The sequence below is a fragment of the Engystomops pustulosus genome, chromosome 4 (assembly GCF_040894005.1).
Source record: "Engystomops pustulosus chromosome 4, aEngPut4.maternal, whole genome shotgun sequence".
NCBI classification, from domain to species: Eukaryota; Metazoa; Chordata; class Amphibia; order Anura; family Leptodactylidae; genus Engystomops; species Engystomops pustulosus.
The window spans coordinates 63173486-63200108 of record NC_092414.1 but is presented as its reverse complement, the minus strand read 5'-3'; the positions used below and the strand labels follow the sequence as shown (position 1 = coordinate 63200108).

The 26623-nt window shown below is 42.2% G+C and overlaps 1 protein-coding gene across 3 annotated transcripts in view; it reads right to left on the bottom strand.

Moving 5' to 3' along the window:
- LOC140126539 (E3 ubiquitin-protein ligase RNF14-like) overlaps positions 1 to 25972 on the bottom strand; it is a 48085-nt gene extending 22113 nt beyond the window's left edge. The window contains exons 1-8 of one of the 3 annotated variants that reach the window (XM_072146101.1): positions 25846 to 25972; positions 21262 to 21422; positions 18578 to 18729; positions 16833 to 17327; positions 14797 to 15025; positions 14142 to 14314; positions 13270 to 13400; positions 10720 to 11333 (exon numbers count right to left, since the gene is read on the bottom strand). In XM_072146101.1, coding sequence (XP_072002202.1) covers positions 11273 to 11333; positions 13270 to 13400; positions 14142 to 14314; positions 14797 to 15025; positions 16833 to 17327; positions 18578 to 18729; positions 21262 to 21415 — 1395 coding nt within the window. In that variant the 5' untranslated portion in view covers positions 21416 to 21422; positions 25846 to 25972 and the 3' untranslated portion in view covers positions 10720 to 11272. Of the gene's footprint in view, positions 1 to 829; positions 991 to 6992; positions 7126 to 10719; positions 11334 to 13269; positions 13401 to 14141; positions 14315 to 14796; positions 15026 to 16832; positions 17328 to 18577; positions 18730 to 21261; positions 21423 to 25845 lie in introns of those variants that run through there. The other 2 variants (XM_072146102.1, XM_072146103.1) reach the window with 2 other exon arrangements.
- Positions 25973 to 26623: the final 651 nt, after the last annotated feature.

Sequence of the window (26623 nt, the reverse complement as noted above, 5' to 3'; positions counted from 1 at the left end):
GGGGGCAGTGCTGTATACTACTGGGGTCTGTGCTGTATACTACTGGGGGCTGTGCTGTATACTACTGGGGGCTGTGCTGTATACTACTGGGGGCAGTGCTGTATACTTCTGGGGGCAGTGCTGTATACTACTGGGGGCTGTGCTGTATACTACTGGGGGCAGTGCTGTATACTACTGGGGGCAGTGCTGTATACTACTGGGGGCTGTGCTGTATACTACTGGGGGCAGTGCTGCATACTACTGGGGGCAGTGCTGCATACTACTGGGGGCTGTGCTGTATACTACTGGGGGCTGTGCTGTATACTACTGGGGGCAGTGCTGTATACTACTGGGGGCAGTGCTGCATACTACTGGGGGCAGTGCTGTAATGGTAATGTTGTTGTTGTATGCCTTATGTTTATGAGCGACAGTTTTCCTGCTATATACCTGCATGTCATAAGAATTTACACGAAAAAAAGGACCATGTTAAATTCAAATCTGTTTTTTTTTTACATTTTTACCGGTGTTTTGTATGCGTTGGAAAAGGGGTAGTCTTATACGGTGAATATATCTTAAACAGGAAAGTAGGGGGGTCTTCTTATACACCAGGTCGTCTTATACGCCGGAATATACAGTAATTTGCACATTATTTTTAGTGCAAAGTTACACTGAATACAGGGTCAAAAACTTTAATAAATGTTGACCTTACTGTTATTATTCATATTTACTGGAAAAAAGTCAAGAATACCAAAATTCTGCATGGGTATGGTATATTTGAGCACAACTGCAAATTATTTGTCCACATTTTATAACCCATCTAAATTTTAACTACTGCCAGTTTCTTACTCACTTTTTATAGATATTAAAAAATCTGAAGGTAACTCGAGGCACATTTTAAACTCCCCTCCTGGAGGGCCATTTGTTCTTCTAAATTCATCTTCATAGTAAATACTTGTGAGTGCCAATAGTTCCTCCTCTTGTGCCACTTGGTCTTCTGTTGTCATTAGTTAACTATAGAGGTATGAAAATATAGAGTAAAAGTCTTCGTATGCAACATTAATGAGTGCTACTGTGCTACCACACTATCAGATACAGTGGGGAAAAAATATTTAGTCAGTCATCAATTGTGTTGATGATCAAATTGTGTCAAAAGTTCTCCCACTTAAAAAGATGAGAGGCCTGTAATTTACATCATTGGTAGAACCTCATCTATGAAAGACAAAATGTGAAAACAAATCCAGACAAAAAAAAACCCATCAGCCACACGCTGACATTCTAATGTGTGCACCGGCATCGGCACACACTATGATGTTAGCGAGTGGCTGACATCATGGTGCCTGTGACGGACCACGCTGGGACACGGAGCTGATGCGAGGGCCGCAATGGATAGAAGAGGACCTGCTGGAGTGGTGTTGCAGGTACTGCAGGCTATACACTAGAGGGGGCTGGCAGGCTATACACTACAGGGGCTAGCAGGGTATACACTACAGGGGCTGACTGGCTATATACTACTGGGGGCTTGCTATACACTACAGGGGCTGGCAGGCTATATGCTGGGGCTGTGACCAATGCATTTCCCACCCTCTGCTTATACGAGTCAATAGGTGTCTATATACCACAGGGGCTGGCAGGCTATATACTACAGGGGCTGGCAGTCTATATACTACTGGGGGCTGGCTGACTATACACTACAGGAGCTGGCTGGGGGGGGGCTGTGACCAATGCTTTTCCCACCCTCGGCTTACAAAAGGTTTTTCCATTTTTGTGTTAAATAAGGGGTCTCGGCTTATACTCGAGTATATTTCTTAAGGTTTGCCCTGTTGAAAAAAATACCTAGAAACTGCCCTGACTGTGACCATTGCTTAATGTATTGTAGGGCCAGTAATACTTATATTACATTGCTCAGTATTAAGAAAATAGGAAAACCAGCGCTTCCGGAGACATAAGTAGTATAAAGATGAAAAAATTCTGTTTCTTTTATTAGTTCCTCTTAAAAACATAACACGGCAGTGTGCACACACAAGGATACACGGGGTAAATCCAACGCGTTTCGCTCAGATGAGCTTAGTCATGGATACATCAACAAGAAATTCTTACCTCTATTTAAACCTCGCGCTGATCAATGGCGTGTGACGTCACGACCACGCCCCCAAATCACATGACGGACACAGAATGTGACGGCCGCGTGACTGGGTCACATGATCGGGGCAGTCACACCCCCCAACAACGACGTGGTAAGTTAAAAACATAATTACAATCGTTAAAACCAGCCTGAAAGGTCTTATATGGAAAGAGACAAAGGAGGTGCGTCAGTATAGAATTATGATCTAATATTAGATATTAAATACAAAGTGTAGAAAAATATAGATTTACAGGTACATAGCGTATTAGCGCTCAGAACCTAGTGAACAATGACTTGTGCGGTCAAACATGAAACAACCCCTGAAGCCCATCGATAATCGATAGGAGGACACAAAATATGGAAAAACGTATATATATGAAAAATCGCGCTCATAAAGACATATACCAGATGTTAGCTACCTGATCGATAAGAAGTGGGTGTAAGGATATAGGTCAAGGTCTACATAGAATATATGATGCCCTGATAGCATGTCTAAGTCATATAGGGAAACACTGCATATGATATAATGGCTTGAAACTTCTAATAGCACAGGATTAGATCCTGCCTCAGGTTCAGACCAGACGGTTGTGTAGTTTTCAAAAGAAACATCCAATAGGTTTCCCTGTTCATCAACTTTTTCTTGTGGTCACCACCCCTAGTCGGTCTTACCACCTTTTCGATACCCATCCACTTAAAGGAACTAGTGTCCCCATGGTGGATGTTTCGGAAATGTTTGGAAGCCGCAGAGATGTTTGTTAAGTTGGCGTTCCTGATGTCAGAGAGATGTTTTCTGATTCTTGTTTTCAATGAGTTAGTGGTACATCCTACGTATTGTTTATTACATATAATGCATGTGATGAGGTATACCATGTAAGAGGTGTTGCAATTGACATATGTCCGTACTTTGTAACTTAAATTTGTTGTACACGATGTAAAAGTATCAGTCGTGGTTAAAAAGCCACATGTTATACATCGTGTGTGACCACATTTGTGGTTACCCACATGATGTAACCAGGAGTAATCGTGAGTAACATTCTCAGTGGATGTGAATAAGCTTGGGGACACCAGAGACCCAATAGTTGGGGCCTTTCTGGAGCTAAAACGTACTCCCCGTTTAAGGCAAATTTTCAGATTGTTGTCTTGTTCCAAAATGGGAAGGTATTTATTAATTACTTTTTTAATCTGATGAAACTGGTTACTGTATGTAGTAGTAAAAGGTATGGAAGTCAAACCCTCACCTCCTTTTTGTGAAGTCCTGTGCTGTTTGTCTATCAAAAGTGTGGATCTTTGTGTATTCCTCAATCTTTTTTTGGCCGAAGACAGAATCTTCGGTTTATACCTTCTCTCTAGTAGCCTATGTTCCCAATCCTTTAGATGCTGATGGAATATAGTATCTGTGGAGCTGTTCCTGCGGATACGAATCAATTCCCCAAAGGGGATATTATCCACAACGTGTTTCGGGTGGCACGATGTGGACATCAAAATAGTATTTCCTGACACTTGTTTGCGGAAGGGGGATACTGTGACTATGTCCTTTTTGGCTTCCAAAGTAACATCCAAAAAATCTATACTGCGACCCCCAAAGAGATGCGTGAACTTTAAATTCATCTCGTTAGCGTTAAGATAAGAAACAAATTTCTCAAATTCCAATGGAGTGTCATTCCAAATCCACAACAGGTCGTCTATATAGCGGCCAAACCACCCTATAGACGACCTGTGTGGATTGTGATCACAAAAAATGTACTGTTTTTCCCATTGTATCATGTAAATATCTGCAAGGGAGGGGGAAAATTTAGCCCCCATGGGGGCCCCCTCCACTTGCAAATAAAAATGATTATTAAACATAAAAAAATTGTTTTGCAAAAGAAATTCTGTTGTCATTAGAATGTATTCCTTGAGTTCTGGGGAGTAAGTGCTAAACTCTTCCAAATGTTTGGCCAAAAATATGAGAGCTTTCTTGTGTGGAATTGACGAATACAAAGCGCATACATCGCAAGATGTCCAGCTATATGTATTTTCCCACTTTAAAGTTTCAATCCACACAGGTCGTCTATAGGGTGGTTTGGCCGCTATATAGACGACCTGTTGTGGATTTGGAATGACACTCCATTGGAATTTGAGAAATTTGTTTCTTATCTTAACGCTAACGAGATGAATTTAAAGTTCACGCATCTCTTTGGGGGTCGCAGTATAGATTTTTTGGATGTTACTTTGGAAGCCAAAAAGGACATAGTCACAGTATCCCCCTTCCGCAAACAAGTGTCAGGAAATACTATTTTGATGTCCACATCGTGCCACCCGAAACACGTTGTGGATAATATCCCCTTTGGGGAATTGATTCGTATCCGCAGGAACAGCTCCACAGATACTATATTCCATCAGCATCTAAAGGATTGGGAACATAGGCTACTAGAGAGAAGGTATAAACCGAAGATTCTGTCTTCGGCCAAAAAAAGATTGAGGAATACACAAAGATCCACACTTTTGATAGACAAACAGCACAGGACTTCACAAAAAGGAGGTGAGGGTTTGACTTCCATACCTTTTACTACTACATACAGTAACCAGTTTCATCAGATTAAAAAAGTAATTAATAAATACCTTCCCATTTTGGAACAAGACAACAATCTGAAAATTTGCCTTAAACGGGGAGTACGTTTTAGCTCCAGAAAGGCCCCAACTATTGGGTCTCTGGTGTCCCCAAGCTTATTCACATCCACTGAGAATGTTACTCACGATAACTCCTGGTTACATCATGTGGGTAACCACAAATGTGGTCACACACGATGTATAACATGTGGCTTTTTAACCACGACTGATACTTTTACATCGTGTACAACAAATTTAAGTTACAAAGTACGGACATATGTCAATTGCAACACCTCTTACATGGTATACCTCATCACATGCATTATATGTAATAAACAATACGTAGGATGTACCACTAACTCATTGAAAACAAGAATCAGAAAACATCTCTCTGACATCAGGAACGCCAACTTAACAAACATCTCTGCGGCTTCCAAACATTTCCGAAACATCCACCATGGGGACACTAGTTCCTTTAAGTGGATGGGTATCGAAAAGGTGGTAAGACCGACTAGGGGTGGTGACCACAAGAAAAAGTTGATGAACAGGGAAACCTATTGGATGTTTCTTTTGAAAACTACACAACCGTCTGGTCTGAACCTGAGGCAGGATCTAATCCTGTGCTATTAGAAGTTTCAAGCCATTATATCATATGCAGTGTTTCCCTATATGACTTAGACATGCTATCAGGGCATCATATATTCTATGTAGACCTTGACCTATATCCTTACACCCACTTCTTATCGATCAGGTAGCTAACATCTGGTATATGTCTTTATGAGCGCGATTTTTCATATATATACGTTTTTCCATATTTTGTGTCCTCCTATCGATTATCGATGGGCTTCAGGGGTTGTTTCATGTTTGATCGCACAAGTCATTGTTCACTAGGTTCTGAGCGCTAATACGCTATGTACCTGTAAATCTATATTTTTCTACACTTTGTATTTAATATCTAATATTAGATCATAATTCTATACTGACGCACCTCCTTTGTCTCTTTCCATATAAGACCTTTCAGGCTGGTTTTAACGATTGTAATTATGTTTTTAACTTACCACGTCGTTGTTGGGGGGTGTAACTGCCCCGATCATGTGACCCAGTCACGCGGCCGTCACATTCTGTGTCCGTCATGTGATTTGGGGGCGTGGTCGTGACGTCACACGCCATTGATCAGCGCGAGGTTTAAATAGAGGTAAGAATTTCTTGTTGATGTATCCATGACTAAGCTCATCTGAGCGAAACGCGTTGGATTTACCCCGTGTATCCTTGTGTGTGCACACTGCCGTGTTATGTTTTTAAGAGGAACTAATAAAAGAAACAGAATTTTTTCATCTTTATACTACTTATGTCTCCGGAAGCGCTGGTTTTCCTATTTTCTTCATTCTTGCCTTAAGTCTATGGGGATCTCCTTGTATCCGTGCGCTGGAAGCAGACTACGTGATTGGTGAGCTGGATCTTTTTCGTTTTTCATTTTTGCTTTATTGCTCAGTATTAATATTCTTACTATTTCAATAAATTAAATTCCAATAATTCAAAAGTATATATGTTTTTTTTGTTTAATTGTTTGGCTTCTCCTTACAGTTGAAAAGAGTGGTCACTGCTACTAAACTCTTTATAACTAGAACTAGACTATACTGCAGATCTAGACAATAATAAAAACCATCATCTTCAGTATATATCTAGCCTTAGAGCCTATACAGAGATGAGATCGCATATGACTCTTGGCATTGATCATATACAAAGAAGAGATCACATTTAACTCCACCCATAGATTATATACAGAGAAGGGATAACATATAACTCTATAGTTGCTGGATAATATACAGGGAGGAGATCAAATAGAACTCATTCCATATATTATATATAGAGAAGAGACATTTAACTCCACTCATAGACCATATACAAAGTAATGATCATATATCGCTTCACCTATACAGATTTCATGTCAGCTCCAGTTTCTGGAAATGTCATTGGTGATTATCTCTGCACTAAGGGAATCCATGTTTTAGACAACTAGGAGCCAAAAGAATAATGAGGACTGGCTGCAGTAAAACTACAGAATACAAGAGACCCGGGAGGCCTCATAAAATACTAGACATAAAATAAACATAGGAGATCATGTTCCTAGAGGTGAGCCCCAGGTAATTCTCTCATCACTCCTCTCCTGATAATATGGTATATTCTTGCAGACAGGAATCCAATGTTTTTCCACAAACAGAAAAAGAATATGAATACCATGAAGTACTGTACAAGTTCAATAATATTTCATCAATTAAAACTACAGTCTTCAGCTACTTACAGTTCTCTGACGTTATCCTTGTAGGTTTCTGTATCTCACAATGTCTTGTAACTGTAAATGAGAGGTAGAGGCTCCTGAGCTGTACTCGGTAGAAGAGCTTGATGTCACTGCGCTAGTAACAAAAATCAACAACACGACAAACACAGTGATACACACCCAGCCCATTCATGGCATGTGATCAAGTGCAGTCTGAGGGTTAAAGTGACAGTACTAGGAATTACACTATGTTACATCATTTGAACACACGTCAATAGCTCATTCACCTGTTAAGGCAGGAATTTTAGAATTAACATCAGACGAAATGTCACTTTTGACAGAAGGAATCACATTTTCTTGTGTAAAACAAACAATGTTATCAAGTCAGAAATTCCAGTTTCAAATTCAGCTTTATGTTACTACTTTGTGATTCTTTATCAAAATAAACAAGACGCAAAATCACAGGCGCAAAATATCGGTACAGAGAGCATGCTCCTGGGTCAGCACAAATAGTGACATTCGCCACTGTTAGGTCATCCATTTTCACCTGCAATGGGTCTGCACAGTAACCCTGGTTAAAGTGGAATAGTAAAATGTAAAAAAAAAATAAATAACTGAATGTGCCCTACGTGTATTCTGACCTCTGATGACGTCATGGAGAACAACAATCATCTGGAAAATGGCGGCACAGGAAAGTACTCATGGCAGCTTTGCAGCCAGCATTTAAAGAGTCAATACCTGGCACCGATCGCAGGTTTTTATTAGCGGGAGTTAGGTCTCCTGACCTGAACACAATTTTGACCTCATTGGGTCAGAAGTGCAGATGGACTGACCCCAGTGTTGGATGGCTTTTGGGCTTTTGTAGTAGTTTCCGTGCAACCTCCTTACAAACTTATGGGGAAAAAAAAAAAAATCCTGAGTGGATGGACCCCCACAACATCGCTACTGGTGTGTTCACACGTTATGTCTGAATTTCACATGCGACCACTTTTAGTTTTTTTTCCAGGGCCACTCTAATTTCCTAGTATGGCCCTGGTAGTCAGAGATTACTCCTGTCCCCAATCCTTCACACCCTCACTCCCCTATGCTCTATGTGTAGTCAGGCAGTTTTAACCCCTCAGTGACCAAGCTCATTTGCACCTTGATGACCAAGGCCTATTTTTCAAAACCATCATGTGTTACTTTATCCGGTTATAACTTTAGAAGGCTTTATCTTACCCAATTATTTTTAAGTTTATTTTTCCGTGACATTTTGTACTTCAAAATAGTGGGAAATTTTGGTTAGCATTTAATTTATGAAAAAAGGGTGAAAGTTTCTATTTTCAAACTTCTAAAAGTTTCTATTTTCAAACTTCTAAATGTTCTGTTTTTCAAACTGATAGTAACTAATTTGGGTAGTTAGACTAACTTACATTTACCATATCTCAGCTTTGTGTTGGCGTCATTTTAGAAAGATCACAAATCAAACAGCATTCTCTCAAATTTTTTTTAAACTTTTAGAATAAATTATTTTAGGGACCATTTCATTTCTATAAGGGTTTTGGAAGTTCTATTAATAGAAACCCCCACATATCACCCCATTCCATTAACTTCACCCTTCTGACTATTTAAAACAGCAGGTAGGTAGCTTGTTAACCCTTTATGTATTTTACAGAAATTCTAACAAAATGAAGGTTTGATTTGGAATTAACTAATACTCATCATTAATACATTCATTTAGCTGCAAAATTTACCCACATTAACTGAATAAATTTAGAAAATGCACCTAGGAATATATTGTGCAGTTTTTTCCGAGTAAGCGGATATCCCATATGTGGATGTCACCCACTGTCAGGGCACATGGCGGCACGGAAGGGAAGGAGCCATTGAGCTTTTGTAGGGCAGGATAGTTTTCATGTGCCAGGACGTGTTTGTATCGCCCCTGGGGCCACGTTCACAGGTCGCATTTTGGAACACAATCCAAAGTCTCCACCTACGATCACATGTTGAGGTAAGATTGCATTTACTTTGCGTTCAGTTAACGTATTGGAAACACAATGTTACCAAAATATGTGATCACGAGTGGAGCCTTTGGAATGTGTTTCCAAACGCAACCAAAAAGCCACATGTGAATGTGGCCTCAGGTACCACGAACCTTTATCCCAGAGAGTTTATAAGCATGGTATGGGAAGGGGGGGATTTTAACCCCTTGCCACTCATGGGCTTTTTCCATTTTACTTTCTGTTTATCACTCGCCACTATCAAAAATCAATAACTTTTAATTTTCCCTGTACAGGGCTGTATGAAGGCTTATTTTCTGTGTAGCAAAACTTCCTAGCGATTGTACTTTATATTCCATCCCGTGTACTGGGAAGTGGAAATATAATTCAAAATGCGGTAATATTGAAAAGATCCCACATTTGCGCCATTTTCTCGTGGGCTCTGTTTTTACCTCTTTCATTGTACATACCAAATAGCATCTATAATATATTCTTTGGTTTATTACGATCACAGGGATACCAAATTTATATAGATTTATTAGGTGTTAATAGATTTTACCAAAAATTTAAACCTTTTGTACCAAAAACAATTTGTTACTTTTACAATATTCTGACTCCAATAACTTTTTCATACTTAGAAGTACGGATTTAGCTAAGGTGTAATTTTTTCAGGGACAAGCTGTTGTTTTGATTGCTATCATTTTCGGGACTGGGCGACCTTTAAATCAGTATTTATTACATTTTTTATGTCTTGCGAAATGGCAAAAAAGTGTCAATTCGGACATTTGAACACATTTTTCCATTACGGGTTCACCAACGTGAAAAAAAGGTTTTACATTTTTATCGATTGGGAATTTTGGGATGTGGTGATACCGAACATGTGTTTTTTTCCCCTTTTTTTATTATTTGTTTTATATTTGTGTAAGGGCCTTTTGGGACATTCTATTGAATTTTATTTTATAATTTGTATTTACTTTAAATTTTTTTTTTTAATTTTCACAATACTATCATATGAACGAGTGATCATGTGATCACTAGTTCATACTAATGCAGTGCATTTGAAGTGTCAGCCTATGCATCCGCTACTAGTTCAGCAGCTACTCGGTCCAGCCAGGTGCAGATGCCGATGACAGACCCGGGGACCTTCATTAGTTCCCCCGCTGCCCGGCTATGAAGACAGAACCCTGCGATCACTTCACGGGGTGCTGGGAGTAGAGCAGGGAGCCCCCTCCCTCTGACGGTACGTAGATCCCGCAGTCACAGCACAGCAGCTCACTGCGCATGCATCGTTTTTCCTGCGCATGGTTGATAAACAGTGAGGCGTCGGAGGCATGCAAACTCCGTAGTGAGGCGCATCGCTGCTCACTGCCCATGTCAGCAATACAAGGCTCACCGCGCAAGCGCAGAGTTTACTTGTGCGGTGAGCCAACATCATTAGGGGGTGGGTCAGGACAGGGGGTTGATTGCATCATGTAGAGCCGGGCGCCTAGTCCATCTATTATGCAAGTTTGAAATGCGCAGCCACCAGGACTCCACAGCGGGTGGTGGCAGGGAGCCATGCATATTTCACTAACAAAGCCACACATTTCATAAAAACACCATTGCCCTCTACTGAATGGTGTCTATAGGAACCTGTCACCAGCAAAAAGTACCCCTCTGGTGACAGGTTCCCATTACAGCTTAGTTGTTTTTCATTTGTGTGATATTTTTGACACCTTACACAGATACAAGATACAGAGACAAATAATAAAAACTACAGCCATTTCAGCAGCCAAGTGAAAATAGATGTCTTTATTTTGGCAAATGAAATCAGTATCTGACATTTATACTTAAGGCAACATAATACCAGGTTGATGGACATTAAACATAGTATTCATATGGATTTCAAAAATAGATGTAGCAATAAAAAGTAGGAGAATCCTTTCAAAATGCTTGGATTTATGCATTAATTTCTAATAATATATTGATTGTGTGGGTCTGTAATTGTGACTATGACCAGTCTTGTCTTTTTGGAATGGCCAAGAGCTGACCCTAACCCCACAAAGATGCTGTGTCTCTTAAAAGCCATTACGAAATAGTGAGAAAATCATTTGTAGGGATAAAAACATTAACATTTCCAAACTATGCAAATCTAATTTCTGCCTGCATAAAATGTTTGGTGGAGGTGACTGCTCCTAAGGGAAATGTGCAGGCTAAAGGATAAATTGTATGGGTTCCCATTTTTTTTTTTTGAAACTATGTCAATACAAAGGACCAGTATGTCTTGTATAAGAGTGTGCTAGCATTATTTGTAACATTTAGAGAACAGGTCAGATATAGTAGTCGCTATAAGTCTTCTACATCGCCTTCAAAGAAATCATGATCTGCATCTATGCCAAGGAACAACCTGCAAATGAATAAACACGGGAAATGGTTACCATTGTTCCTGTAGGCTCCACAATCACTATTGTAGTGGTCAGCTTAGTTATTGTCACTTCGAAACTATTGTCACTTAGGGGTTGTCTTGGTTGTAATTGTGAAAAAGCAAGCCTTGGAAATGGTCATCAGTAATCCAATCTGTGTTTTTATGGATACAGCATTGGGCTACTGTAGATGGGCTGCAGTGGTCACATACCATATGCTAAAAAACAGAGGAGCAACAAACAAACAGTGCTGGACAACATGGGAATGGACAGGTTAGTATTCAATCCTTTTATTTTAGGCTATTAGCAGGGGGTACAAAAGTACAATTTTGCAACCCCTCTAAAAGACATTGAGATCTTTTAGCAAAATATCATCAATGTCCATGCCGAGACAACTGCATATAATTAAAAGGGTTTTTAAAAGCTGATCGGTAAGGTGCTGACCCCCACTGATTTCGAAAACAAGGCCTCTTCAATCCGGAGAATTTTCCCTTTATCACTAACGGGTGGAGTTGGAAGTCGGGTGTGTATCCTTCTGCTCCATTCGTTAGAGTGCTGGAAGTTGCCAAGCACAGTGCTCGTCGCACCCCAGCTTTAGGCTTCCAAAAAAGGGAAAAATATATTTTTACACCAATTAAAATATCCCTGTTGGTCACACTAAAGCACAACACACACAGCCCTGCGTCATCCATACAGATGCCCACACAGCCCTGCGTCATCCATACAGATGCCCACACAGCCCTGCGTCATTCCATACAGATGCCCACACAGCCCTGCGTCATTCCATACAGATGCCCACACAGCCCTGCGTCATTCCATACAGACGCCCACACAGAGCTCTGCGTCATCCATGCAGACGCCCACACAGAGCTCTGCGTCATCCATGCAGACGCCCACACAGAGCTCTGCGTCATCCATGCAGACGCCCACACAGAGCTCTGCGTCATCCATGCAGACGCCCACACAGAGCTCTGCGTCATCCATGCAGACGCCCACACAGAGCTCTGCGTCATCCATGCAGACGCCCACACAGAGCTCTGCGTCATCCATGCAGACGCCCACACAGAGCTCTGCGTCATCCATGCAGACGCCCACACAGAGCTCTGCGTCATCCATGCAGACGCCCACACAGAGCTCTGCGTCATCCATGCAGACGCCCACACAGAGCTCTGCGTCATCCATGCAGACGCCCACACAGAGCTCTGCGTCATCCATGCAGACGCCCACACAGAGCTCTGCGTCATCCATGCAGACGCCCACACAGAGCTCTGCGTCATCCATGCAGACGCCCACACAGAGCTCTGCGTCATCCATGCAGACGCCCACACAGAGCTCTGCGTCATCCATGCAGACGCCCACACAGAGCTCTGCGTCATCCATACAGATGCACACACAGCCCTACGTCATCCATACAGATGCACACACAGCCCTACGTCATCCATACAGATGCACACACAGCCCTGCGTCATCCATACTCAGCTATAGACACATCCCCACCACACACACTTCCCCTCTTCCTCTTCTTTTTACCCTGTTCCAGCCCAGCAAGTCCCCATTCTCCCAGTATCAGATCCTGTGGTGATGTAAGAAGCATGTGATCAGTCACATGATTCTGACATCACCGCAGGTCCTGTACCTGAAGGCAGAGGGAGAGAGCTGTACAGAGCCTCTCCCCTATGGGAGATCAGGTACAGAACTATATCAGGGCATCACCCGATCTCCATTAAAGCGGTCAGGAGGGTATGGCAGTGCTGAATCCTCCTGACGTTCGGTCTATAAGACGAGGCACTTTTTAGCAAGATTTTTTTCTTGCTAAAAAGTGCGTCTCATAGTCCAAAAAACATGTAGTTGGACACCACTAATTAACACCTTACAGTGGGGGGGGGGGGGTTTACTTCTTTAAAAATGGTGCATACATACTGATTAAAGCATGCTGAAGATGGGTCATTGAAGTGAAGATACGGGTTTCCTCGATTCAGTGTGCTGCTACACAGCCAGCAAAAGTACTGATGACACCCGGTGCAGGTCATTTTGTTACAGCCATCTATTTTCTGTTAAGACGGAAACATTTTAACTGAAATCAGAGATGTCATAAAAGTCACTTTTTTAATCATTTAAGCGAACCTGTCACTAGGGACTTCATTTTCACTAAAGACAGGTTTCAGTAGCCCAACACATCTGCAATGAAAATATGAATTTCTTCTTTCTCTAAGCCTTTGGATTACAATATAATTTTGTGTTTTAACTTCCCTGGCTTCCTGGCAAAATCCTCTGTTTAGTCCCAGGGGTTTGGCTTTGGTTTGGATTGATTTTGATGCTAGAAACAGCTTTTATTTTTTAAGGTCTAATATTATAGTGTAAATGCTCATGCAGGAAGTAGTTTTGTCAGCATTGATAAAAGAAAGGCTATTTAAGCTCAGACTATATTAAGGGCAGGTTTATTCTGACAAACTCATTCTGTGTATCAGCGGGTTTATTGAGTTCTGTTCAGCCATTGTGGGTTCGGGATTGTAAATTGGACTGACCCACACAGAAAGATCACACTGGAACAAACTCCCTTATGTGCAAATATAGGGGAAGCTGAACACAGGTGAGTTTGTTCCAATGTACTCTCTCTTTACTAGGGAACAACATATGAAACAAATTTAGGGATGCTGTAGTGGTGGTCTGGTAGTCAGTAACTATGCTGTGAGTGAAAGCCAAATGCATGACGTTCCCCACCCTTGCGTACAAACCCCCTGACACACATATCATCTTATTACAGAAGTGAATCTGCTCTGCTCAGTATTTACCTGAATATGAGTTCCACAGCGAGGACAGCACTTGGAGTTCTGCTCCAACCATTCCATACTCTCCATTTCTTCCACAGCTTTCTGGATAACTCTCTTTCCATATCTCTTCTCCAGAAATTTCTTGCCTTCGTCATCTGCAGCCAGATACTCTTCACGCAATGCAACAAGTTTTTCTGACAGAGTCAAAAAAAGATAACATAAATGATGAGTATCCCTTTGGTCACATGATATCAGCTCACAAAACTCTGAGGAGGAACTATTTGTTTCCTATAAGCTTCTGATACTGAAGGAAGGTGTGATCTGATCAGAAAGGGTTTACTCAATGGTATCTCACATTACACCTCCCTGCACTGGAATGTGACCTTTTAACAGGGCACAAACGACAGTCTTCAGAACCGTTTTTTGTGTCCCATGTTTCATCGGTGGGAGATACAACTGGCAGCCCGTATATCATCGACTGCCGAAAACATAAAAAAAAAGGTCTAAGGCAAACTCAGGCCTGCTCCAATTTTTGCTGCACATCTAAATCGCAGTGGCTGTCTGTCCGAAATTACATCCGGTATGTCCCCACTGTTATAGTAACAATGAATTGTGGACAAGAGGCAATACAATGACATTTTTGATTGTTAGTACAAAGAAGAGCACCTAAACATACCTGCAGTTACTTTGCAAGGGGAGAGTCCATGGAAGGTCATCTTACAAATGATACAAAACGCATACTGGCAGACAGAACAAATGGCCATTGTACCCCCCGGCTCCTGCATCACTGGTGTCTGACAACTTGGACGTGGGCAGTAAACAACGTCAGCCATCAAATCCAAGCTTGACTGCAAGAGGAGACGATCATAGCGGCTGAAAAGCTGCTCCCCAACCAGATCCTTTACCTGTACACAGAAATGGACAAAGCAGAAATCTTGTATGAAAAATACCTGACCTAATAAATGTCTCTACATATAACTGGATGATGTCGTCTTTCATTTTATTACACATTTTATTAAATAAAATAACGGAAAAAACCTATACTATGCTGGTTTTAAATAAACTTTAATACACAATTCATACTTTTAGAATAAGCAGAATAATATTGTGGCACTCATGTTTTTAGAGATACATTATAGATGTTTTGTTCTATATCTAATCATATTCTTGAGTAACATAGAAGAGGGTTTCTTTCTAGGTTTGACGTATGACTACACCTACTGCACGCTGCCCTTATTTCTCTGATGCTTTGTGTTCTCCTATAAAGGAGCTCAGCAGCGAATACAAAGAGAATTTAACAAGTAAATCCAATGTTCTTCACTGAGCTCCTCCTCGTCCCAACCCGTTTATAAAGACAGCTTTAGCCAATTGAAAGTTATTGTTGAATTATAGTAACAGAGTAAGGCTGCTTTCACACAGCACGTGTGGGTACATACAGATATACGCCCCATAGACGGCTACAGCACCCCGGTGGCGATATTGTGCCACCATAACGTGCATCTGTTTTTTTGTGGATCTGCAAAAAAAAAAGCGGGAGGCTGTTACCTGCCAATCCACAGTGTGTCAGCTATATTTTTTACAGCCCCATACACCTCTATAAGAGTGCAGAGCCACAAAATAGAGGGGACATGTTGCGAGTTTTTCGTCGGGGGCACTAGACTGAGATACAGGGTGGATGAATCCTCAGTTGAGTAACTGCCCGCGGTGTCTATAGGGTTAAACAGGTGGGATGCGATAGTTACAATCCCAGCTATCGTGTACTGCTGGGCTCCCGCGGTGATTTCAAAGGCTCAGCTTCTGAGCCCGGGCAATCACCATGACGCAACTCTGAGTTAAGGTGCGAGAACTACCCCCATCCTATTACGTAGAGTTACGTCAAGGTGCAGGAAGGGGTTAATGTGCATGCGGCCTAACACTGCAATAAACACACATAGAACAGTCGATTTTCTTTCTTATGAAAAGGTACCTCAAGTTCTACACTTTATTGACAACTGATACTCTCACACAGCCCGATGCTGGCAGCTGAAGTCTCCGTGTTAGTGCGTTTTTGACATCAGTATGCTGGGGGGTTTTTTTGCAGAGAGCAACAAGTCTGTTTTTTTCACTGATGTGCAGAAAAAATTGCAGCATGCTCTTTTTTTTTTGCGGATGCATACCCATGTAAAAATAATGGATGCGGCTACAATATGGACTGAACACGTATAATACACGTCCAAGTTTTTTATGCAGACTGAACAAGCCCTTAGTGTACATGACCACAATCATCGTTTTTGACCATGTGTATATCGCTGTTTTAATGGTTAGCACATGGTTCTTTCTATTTTTATGGGCTTATGCACATGGCTGTGGTTTACATGGCCCTGTGCACGGGCACATGGTTTCCGATCCATTGGGTACATACCCACACGCCGCAGATTTTTTCTGATCCCGGGTGTTAGTGCCGGGTCTAGGCTGTGACATCACAGCCCGACCTCCGCACCAGAAAGACCGTAGAAAGGCGTCGCGTCAGAAGAAGTACCCTTAATTACCGCCGTAAAAAGCCGATAGGGCGGTCATTAAGGGCTTAATCTATCCAGATCATGATAGATTAAAGCAATTCTAATCCAGGTCCTGCCTGCCATAGAATTCAGCTATTGTTACCAAAAAATGGTCATGATAAATGCCCCCCATTGTATTTCATTATTTTAATTTCAAATGGCAGCTAGAACTTACCTGAGCAGGTGTCGCAACAGACGTGCACTTTGGTTCAGGGCAGTTTAGTGCATGGACTTGTCCGTCCTTAATCTGGATTTCAAAGTAGTCTTTGAGACAGGTATTACAGTACACATGTTCACAATCCTTAAAGTGGGTGCAGTCACTTCCTAGCTTCTCCATAAAACAAATATTGCACAAGAATGGTTTGCTATCAAAAGTCTTCTTCTGTTGAGCTTCATTGAAGTCCAAGATGCATCTGACCAGGGCAGACGCTGACTGCACGTCCTGTATGGCCCTCTTATCAAGTGATGGCCATTCCCCAGCACCAAAGGTCTTCTCAGGGGATTGTGTCCAGCTCTGTAACCCGTTACTGGGAACCTCAATTTCATATGGAGATCTTATATTCAAGTAGTCAAGTGTCTCTTCCTTCAGAAACTGAATCCAGGGAAACAGGACCACCGACCCCCTGTTCTCCTTCCAGAGGTCATCTAAATGCTGGCACAACCGAGTGAGCTGAAAGAAGAAAAATCATATGATTTTCACCTTTTTAAATCAAACATACACTTAAGCTACACTTGATTTAATATTAAACCCTTCCAAGACCAAGTTTTTTTTATTTTGCATTTTTATTAACACTACGCCTTACACAAGTTGTAAGTTTTTTTTAATTTACAAAGCTATGATGGCTTTTTATATGCGAGACAAATTATCCTTCCTAGTGGTACCATTTAATATTCTTGAACATGTACTGGGAAGCTGGAAAAAAACAAAAATGTGGTGGAATTGGCAAAAAAAAACACAGTTACGCCATATTCTGATTGCTTGCTCTCCTTTAATCTTTGGGTCAGTACAATCGCATATTCATATAGTTTAGTTTAGGTTTGTTCCTTATGTTTTCTACCATTGTATTGCAGTATATTATTAAAATAATACTCAGATGGTAATACAGGATGCCAAAATACAGATATGGGAGCCTTTATAAGGCTCCCGGCTGTCAAGGCAACCAATGGGTTTCCTGCAATGACCTCAAGTTGGGGTGGGGGTGTCGATTGACCATCAAAGATGGGGGTGGCTATATACAGCACTGCAAGGTGTAGTGGTGGGGTTCAACCACGGCACCGAACAGGTTAAGTACCGTGATCGGTGCCAGCACCTGTAATACACCTGCTGCATATATAGGAAGCATGTGTATTTGACTGCCAGCGGTCATTACTGAAAAAATGTGACTATATATAGATGTAACCAGAGGTCGCATTAACATTTTTCCGGAAGGGTAACAATACTTTTATTCGATGAAGAGTATGAAATTTTCAATAATACAAATATAAATAACTCCTAGGCATATATAGTGTTAGTAGACGAATATTTATTCATGAAAACCATTACAGCCAGTGTGTTCAGTGCTTAAATAGCCAATTGAGACCATTATAGTAATTTTACATCATGCATTAAATAATTAATAAATTGCCACAAAAAATGCTTATTTGTCCACATACATGTTTCTTATTTTTTAAAAAAAATCTTTCTTTTTCTGTCTTGCTACTAAGATGGACAGAAGGGTCGCGAAATTGTCAGATTGCATAAATGTTCTACGAGAGGAAATGGAAGCTCAGGGAGAACTAAAAATCACAGCACAATATGGTATAAAACTGGCTGCTTCTACAAAATATGTTTACTGTCAACCACCAAAGTAGGCAACCTTACCTAAAACTGAAATTTACAGGAACCTAACAATTCTGTGAATAAAATAAATGAAAAGTCACCTGTTTTGGTGAAAGCCATTTGCAGCTTAGTGTGAAGTTTGGGGGCGTAGTGGATGGGTAGCCTGGAGGAAGTTCAAAGTTCAATACAATCGGTGGTAGGAAGGACACGGTGTTCTCAAAATTGTCAGTAATGGAGTCTGCAGCGCCGTTGCCTTGTGGGGAAAAAAAACCAGCTCATAACTGGATTTTGGTTCTATTGTGTGATAAATCTGCAAAAACACTCATATATTTGTATACATATAGCAACTACTGCATTGTGTAAGTGACCCCACACATTCTAGGAATTTCAGGAGATCACATTGATTATAGCAGGAATATAGTAGCTCCCAAAACACCATACTAAACTAAAATTTGTAGTGAGGGCCCTGCTCACAAGAGCTTACAGTCTATGAGGATAAGGGGGTGACTTATAAAGAATAGCTAGACTATTATACAAGGGAATAGAACACAATAATAAACAGTAATATAAATATGAAGTTTTATGCAGTAAGCAAGTATAATAGGCTTGCCTAAAGAGATGGGTTTTAAAAGGTTGGGTATTAATCTGATAGTCCGGGTCAAGGCATTCAAGAGAACTGGTGCAGCTCGAGAGAAGTCCTGTAGACGTGCTTCAGAGGTTCTAATCTAATATCACTGACAGATCGAAGAGCACAGGTTCAGCAAGATGAGATAAGAGAGATAGGGAAGTGCAGCATTATGCAGAGCATTGTGGATGAGGGCGATTATTTTAACCCCTTAACACTCAATGCCGTACTAGTACTGCGCGGGATCCCGTGGCCGACCCGGAATCAGCAGTCGTGGGGTGCGATGATATCCCCAAGTAACACCCGCGGTCGGAGTGGAATCCGTTAAATGCCGTGGTTAACTTGCCTGCCAGGTATCCCTGCCCCAAGATCAGTCCCCGCGTCTTCTTCGGGGGTGCCGACGGTTCCTGATCAGACCCCAGGGCTGTGACATTAAGATGGCGACTATGACGTCATCTTAAAGGCCCAGTGTCAGCCTATGCATGTGCAGTATTGCAGAGCATTATCATGAATTATCATAAAGAATTACATTAAAAATGAATAAAAATGCCCATATACTACACGGGGGCTGGCAGGCTATATACTACACGGGGGCTGGCAGGCTATATTCTACACGGGGGCTGGCAGGCTATATTCTACACGGGGGCTGGCAGGCTATATTCTACACGGGGGCTGGCGGGCTATATTCTACACGGGGGCTGGCGGGCTATATTCTACACGGGGGCTGGCGGGCTATATTCTACACGGGGGCTGGCGGGCCATATTCTACACGGGGGCTGGCGGGCCATATACTACACGGGGGCTGGCGGGCTATATACTACACGGGGGCTGGCGGGCTATATACTACACGGGGGCTGGCGGGCTATATACTACACGGGGGCTGGCGGGCTATATACTACACGGGGGCTGGCAGGCTATATACTACACGGGGGCTGGCAGGCTATATACTACACGGGGGCTGGCAGGCTATATACTACACGGGGGCTGGCAGGCTATATACTACACGGGGGCTGGCAGGCTATATACTACACGGGGGCTGGCAGGCTATATACTACACGGGGGCTGGCAGGCTATATACTACACGGGGGCTGGCAGGCTATATACTACACGGGGGCTGGCAGGCTATATTCTACACGGGGGCTGGCGGGCTATATACTACACGAGGGCTGGCGGGCTATATACTACACGGGGGCTGGCGGGCTATATACTAAACGGGGGCTGGCGGGCTATATACTACAGAGGGCTGGCAGGCTATATACTACAGGGGGCTGGCAGGCTATATACTACAGGGGGCTGGCAGGGTATATACTAAAGGGGGCTGGCAGGCTATATACTAAAGGGGGCTGGCAGGCTATATACTAAAGGGGGCTGGCAGGCTATATACTACAGAGGGCTGGCAGGCTATATACTACAGAGGGCTGGCAGGCTATATACTACAGAGGGCTGGCAGGCTATATACTACAGAGGGCTGGCAGGCTATATACTACAGGGGGCTGGCTGGCTATAAACTGGGGACGCTGTGACCATTGCTTTTCCCACTCTCGACTTATACTCGAGTGAATAGGTATTTCCAGTTTTTTGTGTTAAAATTAGGGGATTATACTCGGGTCGGCTTATATAGTATATACGGTAAATAAAGTTTATCTAATCTAAGAAGAGGACATGATGTTAGAGACAGCAGATAGACAATCACTGGTGTGCTGAATTAGGGCAGGGGTGTTGTTATGTGCTGAGGTATACAGCTGTGTATCATCAGAATAAAGATGATACTGGAAACCAAATCTGCTGATGGTTTGTCCTATCGGGGCATCATAGAGGGAAAAGAGAAGAGGACCTGAACCCTGAGGAATGCCAACATAGGAAAAGGAAAAGAGGGAGATCCAGAAAAGGGGACACTGAAAGTACGATTGGGGAGAGGAAGAAAACCAAGAGAGTGCAGTGTCCTTCAGGCCAATGGATCGAAGGATACTTAGTGCTGATATTCCTGAAGAGCAAGACATTTTTGTGATCCATGGTAGAAAGATCTAAAATTGATGAATACAATTTTCATCACCATTTTCTACAAACAGAGCATGTCACCTACCACACTGATAGCTATATAGCGCCTACACCAGTTGCAAAACAGTATTACATTACTTAAGTTATAAATCTCTTACTCACTTTTTACCAATACTTTAAAATGTGAGGGTAAATCCAAACATACTAAAATTTCCCCTCCTGGAGCAGAATCCGCCCTATTAAATTCATCTTCTGAGTAAATACTAGCCAGGGCTAGTAATTCATCCTCCTGGGCCTCTTGGTCTTCTGTTGACATTGGTTATCTGTGATGGGCAAAAAACTCAATTTAGATACAATAACATTCAACTAAACTCAACTAAGAATACCATTGCAAATACTCCAGCAAAGCAATCTGACTGCTAAAGCATCTGATATCAGTGCATCAGATTATGGGCATCTAATGTCATTAAAGGGGTTGTCCGAGATTAAGTTCCAGGATGGCTGGGGTTGGGCTGCACAAAAAATTCAATGTGTACCTCCCTGGCCTTGCACCGCATTCCCTCTGTGCATTGCCTGTCTGATTACAGGCACACAGCACCTCAGTACTGACCACTTCCAGGTGGCCATGCACACCCACCCATCTCTTGTCCCAACGACTGGCAACCTTGCAATTTTAACTTAATCTTGGACAACCCCTTTAATACCCAATCTTTCCCTAAACTTTCCCTAGCACATTTCTGTCATATTAGATCCTCTGTTATTTGAAATGCTGTAGAGAAGTTACCCTTCTAACTGCCCTTTACAATATAAAAGAATTATGGATTCCTTATTCTTTTGGCTTTCATGTAGTTTTCCCCATTTTGTTTTGTGGACAGATGTGTGACACACTTGGAAGCCTACAGTATTATTATTGAATATGGTGTGATGACTTTTGTATTTTATGGCAAGCTGGATTGCTCCCATTCTTCTCCCCTTCATCATACTGGTACTCAGCAGTACTATTCTACTACTATATCCTACTTTATAGAACAATGTTTAATAAGTTGAATATTAAAAGGAAACCAACAAGTTGTGACAATGTAGCATGTTTTAGTATATGTGCCTGAGCAGTAGTGGAGAACCTATGGCATGGGTGCCAGAGGTGGGCACCCAGTCCAGCACAGAGTTCACCAGTCAGGATTTAAGGCATCCTCCTGCAGTCCCAGGCCACCCAGGATGTGCTGTGATCAGCATCCTGCATAGGATTGCAGGAGGTACGAGAAGGCGTGGACAGAGCTAGATTATCATTGTCCAGGTCCCGCAGTTCTTCCGATTCAGGGAATCTGAAGGGAAGCTTCAATAATAATCCAAATTTCTCCTCCTTCTTTCTACTATATTGTTGTCCTAAACAATTGAAAGCTGTGACAGACCAGTGAGCAATAAATTACAGCTTCATTTGCCATGTGGGCACTGCACAATAAATAGGTGGGTTTTGTTGTAGTGTGGGCACAGCAGACTGTCCTATAACAGTCATAGAGCAGGAGCTGAACAGGTTGCACATTGGGTCCTATCTGTAAGTAGCATGTTACAGAGCAGGAGGAGCCGAGGAGATTGTTCAAAAGTTGAATTTGGCTACAAAAAAATCATGTCTGAGACCTGCAGCAGAGAGGAGCTGTGCTTTGAGGAACAGGATTCTCAACAGAATATTTTGCAGAATTCCACCATTATTCCAGGTTTTCCATATTTGACCAACTGAATAAAGCCTGAAACACATTTGTGCTTTAGATTTGGTGTATAATCAGTAAATTCTCACAATGTGCGCCCTGAGAGATTTATACCCAAAAATATCCACAAAGATTTATACGTGGCCAACACGGGAAACCCCTGTACATTCAGGACAGTGCCACACATACAGGTCCTGGAGAGAAGTCTGCCTCCTTTCTATGAAGAACTGGACGGGATGCTCCAGTCTTGTAGTTTGTGAGTAAATGACATGAGGCATTCTGGTTCAGCCTGTTCTTTCGAACCAAAGGGGTGTGGTGAAAAAAGCCAAAAGTACACACAGATGTGGCAAGGAGAGCTTGACTTTAGCACCTAGCTCTAACTTTTTATAGCAAATTTAAATTGAAAAATGTGATCAAAAGGTCATACATGGTATTAATGTCAGTTCAGCCGAACTGTGCTGTTGCATCTCAGCCACTGTATTAACCCACAGATTAAATCTAATGCTGAAGCAGTAGCGCCGGCCTCTGTAAACAAACAGGGGCACTGCCCTGATGGGACATGGGAGTTACACAGAAGGTGGGTTTTTTGTTTTTACAGCCCCACACACACACCTACCCTGTATATATAGTTATTTAAATGCTGGACAACCCCTTTAAGGCATCATGGACATAGCTGGGTAAAGAAGAAGGGGAAAATAAGTGCTTCCTCCCTCCTCCCCAGTGAAAGCTGAGCGGCCCAACATGGTCAAGGTGCATTGGGGCAGATGTATCAGAAGTCTTGCTGTTTAAAAAAAGTCGCAACTTTCACATCTGAATTCTGGTGATAACTCGGGGAACACTGCAGAAACCTAGACACCGGCAAACTTTGAAGGGAGATTGAGCAGATGCACCATGAAGTCTCAAAAATGAAAAGGCAAGCAAAAAGTTTGATTCATGTGCCCCACTGTGTTCTACCTGCCCCGTCATCAGATGCCACTATCTGGCAGAAAATTGTGCAAAGGAATATTTCATTTAGATTGAACTGTGAATGCAAAACTTATAGACCGACATTTATAAAACAGTGCAAACTATACTATGTGCAGTTTGCACTTTTTTGGTGCATCTTTAACCCCTTAAGGACGCAGGGTTTTTTCGCTCATTTCTCGCTCTCCAGCTTCAAAAATCCATAACTTTTTCATTTTTACAAGTACAGAGCTGTGTGAGGGCTTAGTTTGTGCATAACAAATTTTACTTTCCCGTGACATTATTTATTATAACATGCCGTGTACTGGGAAGCAAGAAAAAAATTCCAAATGTGGAAAAAAAAAAATTTTTAAAACGCACGTGCGTCAAGTTCTTGTGGGATCAGTTTTTATGACTTTCACTCTCCGCTCCACATAACACCTCTACTTTATTCTTTGGTTCGGTACAATCATGGTGATACCAAATTTATACAGGGTTTACTGCGTTTTAATATATTTTCAAAAATTAAACAAATGTGTACGAAAAAGAAAAAAAATATTGCCATCTACTGACACTAATAACTGGGGGAGGTGTCATTTTTTGCAAAATGAACCGACGTTTTCATTGCTAGCATTTTGAGGACAGTAAGACATTTTGATCACTTTTTATTCCATTTTTTATGTGATGTAAAAAGGTGTAAAAGTCGCATTTCGGACATTTGGGCGCCATTTCCCATCACGGAGGTCACCGTCGTCAATAACCGTTTTTATATTTTGATAGATCGGCCATTTTGGGACGCGGCGATACCTAATGTGTTTGTGATTTTTACTGTTTACTGTTTTACTATTATATTTTATATCAGTTCTAGGGAAAGGGGGGTGATTTGAATTTATAATATTTTAGTAATTTTTTTACATTTTTTTAAACTTTTTTTCCCCCCACAATCTCTTAGACCCTCTAGGGTACATTTACCCTAGATAGTCAGATCGTTCCTACCATATACTGCAATACAACTGTATTGCAGTATATGGCATTTCTGTACACTATACATTACAATGAGCCACTGGCTCATTGTAACAAATCTGCATAAACCATTCAGCTTCCGGTCTGACAAAGACCCAAGGCTGTCATGGCAACCAATCACCTCCCCCCCAATAATGTGTTTCTGTTTCAACACACACCGTCCGGAGGAGTTCAGCAAAAGTGCATTATCTGTCTATAAGCTAAGACCGTGCGCTTGATATCCTGCATGTGTCGCTTCCCTGCTCAGGTCCGCCGGAGTTCACCTTCTTCTTCCTGGTGTATGTAAGTGCTTGATCTTGCGACACAATTTGAGTGTTAAATCCAGCGCTCAGTCCAAATCAGTCGGATCGTCCGCTGGCTCGCCCCCCATTTCTGTTGCATGAAAGCCGGCGCATGCATGAAATCCCCAGTTAAATACCTGTCACAGCAGTGCAAACCCCGATGACGTCGGAAAATCCTATGAAAGTGTGTCAACGGACCCTTAATAAATAAGCCCCTGCGTCTCTCCGTTTATTTCACGCCTAATCACGAGCCGCCAGTGTCATGACATTTTGGCACGTATCATTCTTTGCACCTTTCCGATATCTCCAATAAGTGACGATAGCGACCGGCTCATGAGTATTCACACAAATATCCTACGTGACAACGACTTTACTGTCGTATGTTATATCATATATTCATAGCATAAACCGACACATAAATATATAAAATATGCCTCATAAAGAAGGTAACTATACATTGTCCAGCATCATCCTAATACCATATGTGGGAACAGGCAACCCCATGGCTTCTAGCAGTATTGGCATTACAGTAACTATATATAAATGTATCCATTATTACACACAGCACACTCTTATCTTCTGGCTATATCCCTGGTCACAGTGACTCAGGTGGATAGTGGTGACACAGGGCGCTGCGGAGATTACATAAGAGCCGCACTGTGCCCATTACATGTCTCTCCCTCCCTATGCCGTGCTCCAGGTATCTGCCCTAATCCTAGGTGTCTCCTCATAGCCCCGTATGTGCACCCATAGAGCCCCCCACACACTGCACCGGCCCGGGTGTCTGTGCCACTCACCGCTCCTCCAGTACATAGGGTGTGAAGCAGTTTAGAGAGACGGGACTTCCTCACTACATATTTCCCGCACAGTAACAGCGCCCCCTGCTGCACAGGAGGACTCGCTGCGTGCAATAGAAGTCTGAGGGGATGGACAGGTAGAGACACATACAAGGAGAAAATAATGAATACCTTACAGTACCTAAAGGAGTGTTATACAACAAGGGTGTAGTGTACCACATGGTGCATAAAATACATGTATACAGTTCCACTTAAAATATCAGGGAATGTTATGCTATACCAATGTTCAAATATAGTTCCCAAATAATAGCACATTTAAAGGAAACCAGTATCGCAGTATCGCGGTTTAAAACACTTTTTAAACTTTATGGCCAAAGCTGCTTCGGCGCAGGGAGGTACGCGCTCGGCGCACCATGCGTGCGACTGTGCCCGCGGCTCTCATTCACTTCCTATGTAGCCGCGCGCGCATGGTGCGCCGAGCGCGTACCTCCCTGCGCCGAAGCTCCGGCACCAGCTCACCCTGAGCTGGTGCTCGGTAGTTCCCCCTTATACCTGCCACTTCAACTGGTAGGTTTCCTTTAAAGGGAACCTACCACCACGGATCTACCTATAAAGGTAAATCGGGCGGTAGGTGGATCTATAGGTCGTGAGGATAGCCCTTTTAAGGGTTATCCTCACGTCCCCAAAATTTTTTAATAACTTTTATTTGCCTCATATGTAAATTTTCTAAAAAGGCTACTGGGGCATGGAGTAGTCGGAGCTCAGGCTACATGGCACA